Source organism: Asterias amurensis, chromosome 1, assembly GCF_032118995.1.
Source record: "Asterias amurensis chromosome 1, ASM3211899v1".
NCBI classification, from domain to species: Eukaryota; Metazoa; Echinodermata; class Asteroidea; order Forcipulatida; family Asteriidae; genus Asterias; species Asterias amurensis.
Window position 1 is genome coordinate 558,702 of NC_092648.1, and position 12,647 is coordinate 571,348.

General features: G+C 35.6%; 1 protein-coding gene across 1 annotated transcript in view; it reads right to left on the reverse strand.

Annotated features, from left to right (window-relative positions):
* Nucleotides 1-527: 527 nt before the first annotated feature.
* Nucleotides 528-12,647, reverse strand: part of LOC139941426 (serine/threonine-protein kinase MRCK alpha-like) — a 60,283-nt gene continuing 48,163 nt past the window's right edge. Inside the window, exons 31-39 of the mRNA XM_071937914.1 lie at nt 11,921-12,244; nt 11,328-11,435; nt 10,609-10,689; nt 9,805-9,902; nt 9,335-9,434; nt 8,333-8,420; nt 7,976-8,075; nt 5,297-5,579; nt 528-5,016 (exon numbers count right to left, since the gene is read on the reverse strand). Coding sequence (XP_071794015.1) covers nt 4,904-5,016; nt 5,297-5,579; nt 7,976-8,075; nt 8,333-8,420; nt 9,335-9,434; nt 9,805-9,902; nt 10,609-10,689; nt 11,328-11,435; nt 11,921-12,244 — 1,295 coding nt within the window. The 3' untranslated portion in view covers nt 528-4,903. The remainder of the gene's footprint in view (nt 5,017-5,296; nt 5,580-7,975; nt 8,076-8,332; nt 8,421-9,334; nt 9,435-9,804; nt 9,903-10,608; nt 10,690-11,327; nt 11,436-11,920; nt 12,245-12,647) is intronic.

Below are 12,647 nucleotides of genomic sequence, written 5' to 3' on the forward strand. Positions count from 1 at the left end.
GATGACCGTAATTGGTCATATGACCACAATTGGTCATTCTCTAAGCCTCTGCATTAAATCCACACATTATTCCCATTAAATGGACACCACTAAAGTGCAGTCAAATTCTGTGTTTAAATATCTTACTTGATTCTAACCTTTCCAATCGTCCTGATTCTCAGTTACAGCGATATAACTGTCAAGTATGGCACACCATCTTATCAGAATCCAGAACTTTGGATGTCAATTTTAAATGAACACGTTGCCTTGGATCGGTTGAGTTGGTCTATAAAAAGCGTTTGTAACCGTTTGTTATAAAATGCATGTGATTAGAGATATATTTCAAAAGTAGAATACAATGATCCACACAAGTATCACTCGAAATTGCGTGGTTTTCCTTTTACCTCGTAGACTAACTCAGTCGGCCATTTATGGAAATGGCCAACCGTGTTAGTTTGCAAAGTAAAAGGAAAACCACGCAATTTCGAGGCCAATTTGTGTGGATCATTGTATTCTTCTTTTTAAACATCTTTCCAACCACATGCATTTTATAACAAACGGTTACACACGCTTTTTATAGACCAACTCGTCCGATCCAAGGCAATGTGTTCCTTTAAGATAACCATATGGCCATGGGGCTGTGACTCTATTAGAAAGTTATTAATACATAAGGCTGTATGTATGATTTACAGACAGAGAAACACAACACTCTTAGATGTTTGTATTGTTACCATGGATACAACCAGTCAGCCAATGAATGACTCTGATCGTAGACATGTGACTTACTCCATCTGATACTCAATACTATACCAATATACCTAATCCTACCTCAATGAATAAACCAAGTTTGCAGGGTTTACAAATAAGTGTGCCAACACGACCCATTTTCATAGAGCTGCTTAACCACAAAAAGAAACTAAGCACAAAACAATTCAGCTTACCAGAGAAAGGTTACCAACCAAACTACCATGCCATATGTACTTCCTGTGACAGGTCCCCTGCCTGTTTTTGCTTAGCAGTGAGTATTTTCTGCTTAACCAGGCCATTAGAATATCGGACAACCAGCCTGCGGCACCTTCTATCTCATAAATACCTATTCTTAAAAAATTAGCGTAAGGATTGAACACAATTCCTTGTCCAAATGTTGGGCGATAACTTTTATAGAGCTATAAACTCTGATGACAGAAAAGCTTCATTATTTTCTGTAAAATATAAACTAAGTTTGAGCAAATCCACCTATGTATATCACAGTTACAGCATGACTTTAAATTGGTTAGGGTCATTGCGTAATGTACTTAAAAACGGGTATGTTGTACTAAAGATTCTTGAACTGTTTGTGGTGTTGTAGTTGACACTAAGTAATTAGAGAATGCATTGTTTTGTACCAACTATAGAATCGGCCCAACTATAGTTGGGCTAACCCCAACTACAGTTGGGCTCACGCAAACTACAGTTGTGCTAACCCAACTACAGTTGGGCTAAACCAACCTACAATTGGGCTAACCCCAACTACAGTTGGGCTAACCCCAACTACAGTTGGGCCGATCCCAACTACAGTTTGGCTACCCCATCTACAATTGGGCTGATCAAAACAGTTGTTGGGATGATCCCAGCTATAGTTTGGCCTTTCCAACTTTAGTTGTGTCGATTCCGTAGATGGTGCAAAACATTGTCATTTCTATAAGTTCATGTTGTAAATTGAACATTAATACACTAAATGTTTGCTCTATTTCACTACTGGTACACTACCCAGATTGATTATTATGTAACACCACATGAATAGTACTGTTCTGACTGCTACACTAACCTTACTTAAAAAACACTACCACTAGAATATCAAAAAAAACTGTTTTATCTCAAAAATATCACTCTATGCATTCTGCATTAGTTTGGCAAATGTTGACTGTCAAACGAGGAAGGAAAAATAATATCGAACGGGGGAAAAGTGCAAAGGGTAACAAATGAAATGTGATATTTACTTAAGCCAATGATTGATGCAAAATCATATAAATATAAAACTTTTCTTTTAAACAGCCCTCAATACAAACGCAATGAAATAGTCAGATCAAAATGATAGATATTCAAGTCATATATGCAGAACTTGACAAAAGTTTCACACATTTATTTTAAAATCTTGTGTTTTTAAAGAGCGTTGATAGAGCTTGAAACCACAGATAGTGACAACTAGAGATTAATTTACGCAAAGTTTACTTTGAGTCGCTACGTGTGAACCGCCACCCAAGTTCATGGTATAAATGGAATGTGACTGGACCTATACTGAATGTCGGGTTATTTACTGATGTTTCCCGTACGGAGTTGTATGAAATTGATTCCGATTTTAAAAGGCCTAACTTTAAAAGAGCTGCCTCAGTGCAAAAAATAGCGAAACCATGCTTACAAGAATAAGGTTACAAGTACCATTTCACATTTACCATCTCGGGGCCAGCTCATTTCAGCTTAGCAGAACATTGTTGGGTTAACAGGGTTAAGCAGCTCCATGAAATTAAGTCCAGGGCCCAAATTGATAATGCTGTTTGCCGCTAATCAAATTTTGTAAGCTTACTGTAGCAGAAAAATGTGCTAAGCACAAGCGTACTTCATCAAGATTTTCAAGTTAGCAGACAAAATCTAGGCCCACATGCACATTCACCATGGGTTTGCATTGTTAAATCACGCGTGAGCTTACCGCGGGTTAGTCAGCATTTACCCCTGATTATGGTAATCCTAAACAGCAATATGAAATAGAAAATCTGCCAAGGGACGCTCCGTAAGCACAAAATGGCTGCTTGCATTTTTTGTGTGAAATTGAGTCTAGAAGGTAAGATGCACAAGTAAATCTCAAGTGAGTTGGTTTGCCCATCAGCTATCATTATCCAATGATTCTTAATATTCCGACTGTGTAGCCTTGATGCTACATAGTTATATCAATCATGATATTGCTGAAGGCAGAATTCCTGCTTAATGGTTCCTAATAAAGCTGATACTATGCAGGAAGACCAACAAGCCACACCATCCCATATTATGTTAGCAGGAATTTCTCCCTGAGACCTGGGGCTTATTCTATGTTTGTTTAGATGATCTTCCCATCAAGGGAACTTGGCAAACTCCCACAAGGGATATCAACACCCAGCTGGCAACAGCCAATCTCTCGCATACAAACACTGGTTTAACGTCTATATGAATTGCATCAATAAAGAGATTGTGATTCAGTAACTAGACGACCAGGCAACATGGCAAAGCTGAACTCAAGCAAAACAAATCAGTGCTGTAGTAGTCAAATACATTTAAAGTAAGCGTACTTCAAAAGGTTACCAAGGAATTTTTGCAATTGCTTGTGTGTACCTCACTTTACTAAGCATTTTTCACCTACACCAGCAAAGAATGTAAGCGAAGAATGTTGACTGTAAGCTTAGAATAAGCAGATCCTTGAAGTTGGATCATGATTTGGAGCAACAGTTCGCAGCACTTTTGGTTTATGTAGTTTTATCAAGTTGGTATATGCAATAATTTATGCGTGAAAATCCTCACCAGCACTTTCTATGAATATTCAAAGCCAGATGTCTATCCTCATTTAACGCTGTATTTATTCTTTGCAACACACGCAAAAGCTAAAAGTTTTTAGTATTAAAAGTTCCACAACTATTTTCCACACTCTAAAATTACTTTTTTGGGGGATGAGTTTAAAAGCCAAGTGAGCAACGATAGCACAGAATGGTTAGGATTTACAGGGATGGTTACTAACATTGCAAAACACAAGTTAGTTTTCATCTAATCATCGTCTACAATTAAAATTCACTCCTTATTTAAATATTACCAATGTACATTCACATCTCAAGGTTATTTATAACAAAACAAAATGCCCAGTTGTTGCTTTAAGTACAAATTCATTGTGTCGTACTCAGAGGGCCATGCATTTAAAAGATATTGTTTCTATCTTCAATAAGTTGCACATTGTGAGTAACAATAGTTTGACATAACGCTTTGTGCATTATATTAATGGACTCTTTGGATTAGACTGAAGATATTAGAGGCCTTTCTTAAACCTTGTCTCAGGCTCCAGGCACCGTGTACAAAATACACGATGCTCCAAAATGCATCCTAAATGCCAAGCTGCGTTTCCACTACGTGCGCAGTGCGCGTAGTCCAAGCCGGAGATGGAGCCCAAGGAGAGGTTTTAGAAAGATCCCAGCATTCCATACATCCGTATCAAAAGACTGTCTTCATAAGACTCAGGTTTCTACAAACACGTGTTAATCCCAAGTTAATCCCATTAGGGAGTAGGTAGAGTGTTGGACAAATCCGGATCTTGATCCAGCTCGCAGATAAACTCAAGTAGAGGCTAAGTTCACGCAAGGACTATAGTTGACCGTAGTTTGACTTACATTGCTTAAACTGTCTAGTCAACGAAAGTTTGGACTACGCTAGTCGACTATTTAGAACCAGCCTACCGGCCATGGTCGCATCGCTGGTTACCGACAGACAGTTTCATAGCACAGTGCAGAGTGGACCACTTATTACAAAATGATACTGCGGTAAAATTGCTGGTCGCCCTGGTTTATATGACAAGAGTTGTTCGCACTTCAACCTCTGTGCGCATGCCCTTCGTACATCACTGAACAACCACTCGTTAACCATTGATCTCCAGAAGACGATCAGAGCCTACTGATCAAAGCGTTGAGTTGAAACCAACGGTTCTTTTCAGAACCACCCCATCATTTAGAGATAATCATTACATGGTGTTACCGCAAACCTTTACTTTACCCATTGATCCTTACGCGAACTTGAACACAGCTTTAACGACACAAGATTCCATCATGCCAACCCACCCGAAACATTCTTTAAGACACTTCGATGGGAATAACATGATACAGTTTTAGAAGACAGATTGCTTCCAGTCCATATGAAGAGATTGTTGTTGATTTATTTAGTACGATGTTCCTTTAGCGTCTCCGTCCCAGCCTCCAGACCCACCAGAGAGTTGATCTGGATCAACCTGGCTTGTCCTGTGAGGCGTAGGAGGAGTACTGGAGCTTGAACCTAAAAATCAAACACAACAAAATCAGCATTATTGGGATTGTAATAATAGTACTAATACTAAAAAAAAAAAAATTATATAATAATTTAGGTTATTATTATTATTTATCAATTTATATTGTGCCCATTCAAAACAATATACACAAGCGAATAACAATCATGAAATTGTTAATTAAACGAAAAATTAACATAAGAATAATGATTAGACAAGACTTTTGCACTAATTTGTAATAAAGATATAAACTGAACTAAACTAAACTAAGATAGAGAGAGAGTGACTCACCTAATGAATGCCTGGGTGAATGGCTCGACAGAGGTGGTGAATCATCGCTGTAGCTGCGTACTGATCCCTCATGAATGCTGCCCTCGCCTGACATTCCAGAGCCAGGCTGCAAGACGCCTCCACCGTTGACGTCTCCTCCTCTACCCGCTGATGAGTGCATGGAAGAGGGACGTTCTCGACCCAGAGATCCAGACTTCATACCGGGGACCCCGGGTTGGAACATGCTACGGACTCGGTTGAAATCACGCCCTCCTTGCTTCTCTTCTCGCAATGGAATCTTCCTCTGTATTAAGACAAACAGGATGTGTAAATAAGAATAAGAATATAATTTATAATGCGCCAATTCCAGACGACGCTGTTCCACAACTGCTCTAATGTAACAGTGTTTATGACGGGTTTTGTAAATTGTGTACAGTTTACTCTATTGATCTTTAAATATGTGATTCAAATCTATATTTTTACATGTACTTATATTTGTACCATTGTTAAGTGACCCTTTCAGCTACTGCTGATGGTCATTTTGTTTGTATATACCAATAGATAAATAAAGGCGCATGACAAATTACAATAACAAAATCAGCCCATTAAAAATCCCATGACACATTAGAACAATATATGCAGAGAGAGAGGATAATTCCCAAAGCTATGAATCAGCAATACAAATATACGTTACAATGTTTAAAAACTCTGAGAACCAAGAAAAATCAAATCAACAATCAAAATTAAAAGCTAAAAAGTGAGGCAAGGCAACCATTTGATTGTCAATTAAATGAAGTAAAATACAAAGCTAAATCCAACCAAATACATAAGCCTTAACCACAGAGTAAGCATTTTCATTTATAATGAAGAGTCAATAGTAAGGAGACTTTCCACATCAACCAAAGCTAAGATACAAGGCTTCTAAGTCACCTAAGAATACTACCTCCAAATCCAGAATATACCATTTTAAAAACCTTTTCTGAGAATCATTTTAATAGTGTAGATTTTGAAAATTTTAATTACTAATCAAACTAAAAGACTTATTCTACAACTGACCACTGTCTAAAGGTATTCATAAGCTGTGTCCGCATTGTTGGCTACAGCTACGACTACAACATGAATTGAAGTATAGGACGTCCTTAGCAACATACTAAGCAACAGCCGTAGCTGTAGGCGCTATATTGGATAGACCTTACTGATCATCAAGACTTACCGGTGCAATAGCAACCAGCCAAGAGAATGCAGTGAATAAATAAAGTCACAAATAACATTAATTTACAAGTCAAATGTTCCTAGTGTATCAAGCAAGCTGATTAAATGGAGCATATTGTAAAAATATTTATCATGGGTGAATAGTAAATGAACTGGTAGCATGACAAGTCTAACCACAATGAAACACTCAACCCTAACTTCAGTAAAATATATGCTGAGTTTGTCTGATTTAACCAGTTCGTTTCCTGATTAAAAATCCAGTGAAAAGTGCCTGTTTATAAGACCACTGCTTTTGGAAATGAACTGGTTAAATAGATAAAGTAAATACTGTACAGCAATAATCAACCATGCTAGACATAGTGGTAAGACTCTATACATTTGTGTGTTGCATATTCATGAACAAGTATATTGTGTTGCATATTCATGAACAAGTATATTGTGTTGCATATTCATGAACAAGTATATTGTGTTGCATATTCATGAACAAGTATATTGTGTTGCATATTCATGAACAAGTATATTGTGTTGCATATTCATAAATCTACCATGCTAGACATGGACATAGTGCAAGCATACCAATCTTACAAGACTCTACAGATTAGTGTGTTTGGATGGCATATCTATACAAATGTACACTGTATTATGTACATTGTGTATAACATTATACAAACATTTATCACAGGTGAATGATAAACGCAATGTGATGGTGCCTATGGGTGACGCAAAATAATCACAACAATAAATGCACAAGTAACAGTCGCAAGATTGCACTGCATACTACATACATACATATTATTGTGTTTTGGTGGCACATTCATAAAAATGTACATTGTTTATAATAAAATACAATCATATATCAAGGGTGAATAATAAATGAAATGGTAATGTGACAGTACCTATGGGTGACGCAAATGAATCACAACAATAGAAATGCACAAGACACAGTTGCAAGATTGCACTGCAATTAAAACTACATACTGACATTGTGTTTTGGGTGGCATATTCATAAACATGTGTATTGTTTATAACAAAACACAAATATTTATCAGGGGTGAACCATAAATGAAATCACAGGAGAATGGTTAAAGAAATGGTATTAATGTGACAATACCTATAAGGGTAGCAAATCAATCAAAACAATATAAATGCACAAGTGGTAGTTACAAGATACCACCGCAATTAAAACTTGGGTACATGTAATACACAAGTAAAATCAAGATGAATATGAATGTATTTGCATTGATTTGAAGAAATTAGAAACAAATTCTACATGAACATTCACAAAAAACATTTATGTAACAAATGAATCAATTAGCAATATTGACTTCTTCTGATGATGTTAATCTCTAAAAATGTGAAACAATTTTGTCAATTGCTTTCATATCATTATGATAATTTCCAATAATTGAAACAAACCCAAATTGCAGATGTATAATTTGGACAATGGGATATCAAGACATAAAACTACAACTGACGCTATGTACTTACCGATGGCAAGTCTCTAAGGATCTGTTTCCCATCTCCAGGGCCCATATGAGTGATATGGTTGAAATCTGACGGGGCTGAAATCAATGACTTGCGATCCGTCCTGAAATCAAAATCAAATTTTCATTGTCAGATTCTAGTTACAATTCAAACCATTTCAATTAAAAGGTCTTTCATAGAGCTGCGTTAGCACAAAAAGTAGCTAAGCACAACAAAATTATGCTTACCAGAACAAGGTTACCTGCCAAACTACCATGTCACATGTACAATTTGGATTGGTAGCTTGCTCATTTCTGCTAAGCAGATAATTGTTGAGCAAAATATTAAGCAAATGGGCCGAGATGACATTCTAACACTTACTTTTTGATGTCGTCTCTATTCTTGAATGAAAACCTTCCCTTGTCTCTCTTGATGCTCTGTTTGCTCACACGAGGAACAACTAAATCATCTGCAGAAACAAACAAAAACATTTTGGTAATACATCAATACATCAATGACTGATGGTAACGACGACTAAATGCCCTGTTGGAACAGAAAGTTTGAAATTTGTAAACTCTAGTATAATAGTATTATTAGTAATAATAATAATATATTTGATTTATATAATATCTCTAGGCACTTTACAAAGTATTTCAAATATAAAAATAACAAGTTAAATAATTTACAATTGACTGAATTCTAAGATTAACACACAAGCTAGGTAAATAATTATGTATATGCATTTATAATTTATAAACGGTTTGTTGCTAAAAAAATCACATTATCATTCATGGTTTATTAAAAACATTCAATACGGTTGCCACAGGCAAAATTATATTGAATTTACAAAAATGTACAGTTAAAACATGAAAATTACAGCCAGAGTAAAATTGGGTTAACATTAAAAAAGTAACATTAAAATTCACACAAGCAGACATTTTAGTGGTGAATGTACAGTATAGAAAAATATGATTGGAAAACATTAACAACAAATTATACATAGTTTTCATTTAGAAGTTTGACCATTGCAGCCAAAAAAAGTGCTAAATTACATGACATTGACAATATTAAAACAAACAAAAAGAAGCAATATTACAATTCAGAAAAATAGAGACTAACAAAATACAGAAATGCACACTAAAAAAGATAAACAGTCTGCATGAGTAGATAATGAGAAATATACAATTTGATATTTAAGAGGTGGGTTTTCAAGGCACTTTTGTACTATTCAAATGAGGGGATAGAACGAATGTGATGGGGAGATTCGATTAATATTAACAATAAAAACAGTACTTATATATCGCAATATGAATAAAAATTCCTCAAAGCGCTTAACAGCAAAATATAAAGCATTACAAATTTTAGAAGATTATTCTGACTCACCACTATCTCTATCATTGTTATGTAGATACATGAGTCTGGGTGTGTGCAGATCTGCTAGGTAACATAGGTTGAAGCTACCATCACGGCTTACTGGACGCGTCTGAGGGAAAAAACAACAAAATCAAAATGATTGTGTAACTTTCAAAGATAATAATAATAACAATTTTTTTATTACGAGCTTTTCACATTATTACCCCTGGTCACTGTGCCACTTGATTCATTCCTTAAACTATCTCAGCTCCTTGGGGAGTAAACAGCCTGTGCAACAAATTTGTAGAGTACTAAGATAAATCAATCATAAGAACCATCTCTGCCCTCACAGGTACGTACTTATCCCTGGGTGGAGAGAAAAGTGTCTTGCTCAGGGACACAAGTGTCATAACCCGGACTCGAACCCACACTCTGCTGAACAGAAACACAAGAGCTTGAATTCGGCCAAAAGACCTTATACTTGACGTTTCCTGACTTACCCCTTTGATTGGTATTGTCTGGAACCATTCCATATGATGGACATCAAACATATCCACTGATACCTCACTATAAACCACAAGATGCGGGCAGTTAAAACCTGAAAATGGAATCAACACTCAGTTGGTTAAACCACGATACTCGATAAGTGAGTTACAAAATAACCTCAAGATGTGGGCAGTTACAACAAGAAAATGGAATCAACACTCAATTGGTTAAACCACGATACTCGATAATTGAGTTACAAAAAAAACTACAAAGTGTGGGTAATAACATGTAAAACCAGAATATAGAATCAACACTCAGTGAGTTAAGTCACTCTACTTGATCAGTGAGTACAAAATAACTGCAAGGTGTGGGCAGTTAAAACCTGAATATGTAATCAACACACAGTGAGTTAGAAAGTAAATATAAAAGGCAAAAGAAGTAACATCAAGTGAAAAGGTCAGGTAAGTTTCTTAATCAACTTTGAATCTTCCAACTTTGAATGACATCACATCATTTGTATTGAAGGTATAGGTTTCATTTCATTTCAACATGGTTTATTAAAAAGAACATGAATCACAGCCAAAAGCTGAATTACTCCTGGTTTACAATTAAAACAGCAACAAAGAAGAAAGAGAAAATATCAATTAAAAACAAACATTTTCATTGAAATTACAAAAAGATAAATATACAATAAAAATTGATGAAATATCCAACTTTACCCTGATAGCGATTAAACAAAATCGCAAAAATATCATTATACAATGGAGAGATCTAAATATAATATTTATTAAGCAGACGAATAAGATATTTCAACTTACAGATAGCCGTTGGTACTGCTGGCCACATTAACTCTTGTTTCCTTGTCCTGCGTCCATGGTAATCTACATACACTCCAACGGCTGTAGGTTCAAGTCAAGAAAATGATCAAGTTTAATGCTGGTAGAATAATAACATTCAAAGGTGAAACTCAGCACATCGTCGGACAAATTAAAGCTGATTATTATTACAATTATTATTCAACATTTATTTAGCGCATCTTCAAAGGATTGAAGCGCTTTATATTAAATTCTATAAATCAAAAATCACTAAAAAATGTTTTATAAAACAGTGAATAAAAATACACTCCAAAATAGCAAAGACTTTAAAAACGTTAAAATTTACACAACAAAGGCAATAGATAGAAAATAATTTACAAGACGGCAAAGATAAAAAAGTTAATAATTATGTTTATACAAGCCAAGCACAATATTATTACACAGTAAAAATATTAGAAGCTACACCTAAGGATTAAAAAACTTAAAGACCCACAAGACAACAGATGTTTCCAAAGAAATATATATAGCCACAGGCTGCCGTGGCACTCCAAAGGCTTTTTCATACACAATATCAACCTCTACCCATTTATACCCCCGATTGATTTTGGTATTAGAAACTGAATTCACAATAAGAACTTTTTCTTTTCTATTTTTTCTAAAATGCAACATTACAAAATTGATTAAAAAATTAATGAAGAAAGAAAAATGTTTTGAAGACTTACTCATGAAACACAATAAATATTCTTTGTTACTGATCTGAACGGCTGTCAGTGCGTCTACTGGCGTCTTCTGAAGATAAGATAGTGAAGGATCTTCCACATTCAGCAAAGCTACAAATCGGAAAACAAAAAATACAATTTAAAAACTTACATGCCTGTTATTTGAAAATAATAATAACATAGCATTTATAGAACATTGTGGGTATCAGATCCTTTGCTGAGCTTTACAATTTTAAAAGTACAAAAACACATGAAACCAACAAATATATAAATACACACCAATATTGACATACAAACTAATATGCTGTATGGATTTTGAGGCATTGCATAAAAATAACCTTCTTTACAAGCACTTAAAAAAACATTTGATACAAAAGCAAACAAAGAAAACAAATAAAGTACAAACCTACACATTTCATAAATAATGATGCAATTAACAAGAATATAAATGAACGTAACTAAAGATAGAGGTGGGTTTTGAATTGGTGACATACCGACGTTTATTTGGTTTGCGGTAACACCATTTGTAAATGCACTTGCTAGGTAGATTATGTTGAAAACCTCTCTTACTTATATTCTACTACCGCTGTACTTACGCTGTATATGCTGTCCCTCTCCTTGTATGCTGAAGAGTCCGAAACCAGACGTGTATCCCGCACACAGTCTTTCTTCAAACAGCTCTAGACACGAGCAGGGAGCTGGAAGCGTTAGTTCCTTGACCTTCTTATGGCGTTGTTTGGTGCGATTGAATTCATACACAATGACATGACGCTTCATGGCAACACACATACACATAGTAGAACCTTGTCGGATGGTTCCAGTGGTAAACAGTGTACTACCTTTGGGCTCTTCTACTTTGATGGTTGCTACTTCTTGATTCAAGGCCAGGATGGGAAAGAGACGCAAATGACGACTCCTCCCTAAGCGGGAAAAAAGAATACAGGAACACACTCTTAATCACAAAGTATTCATGCAACTACAGTTTGTCAAAAATACTAATAATAATACAGCAACTGTAAGGCGCACTTTCCTGTAAACCATTTCAAGCCGGTCTAGTGAAGTTAAGTAAAATTATTGTCAAACTGTAGGGAAAGCAAGCTTAACAAGTGTTTTAAGTTTCTGCTGGAAGAGAGTGATACTGTGCATTTGTCTGAGGTCTTCGAGAAGTGAATTTTACTGTTTATAGCGGAGAATGGTGACCGAATTCTGCATTTATGGTCACCATTCTCTACTTATTTTCTTGACTACTATATAACTGTGCTAGCGCCAGAGTTTTTTGTCTTGGCTGTGTAAGCAAAGAATGCCTAGTAGCCTGCATAATCA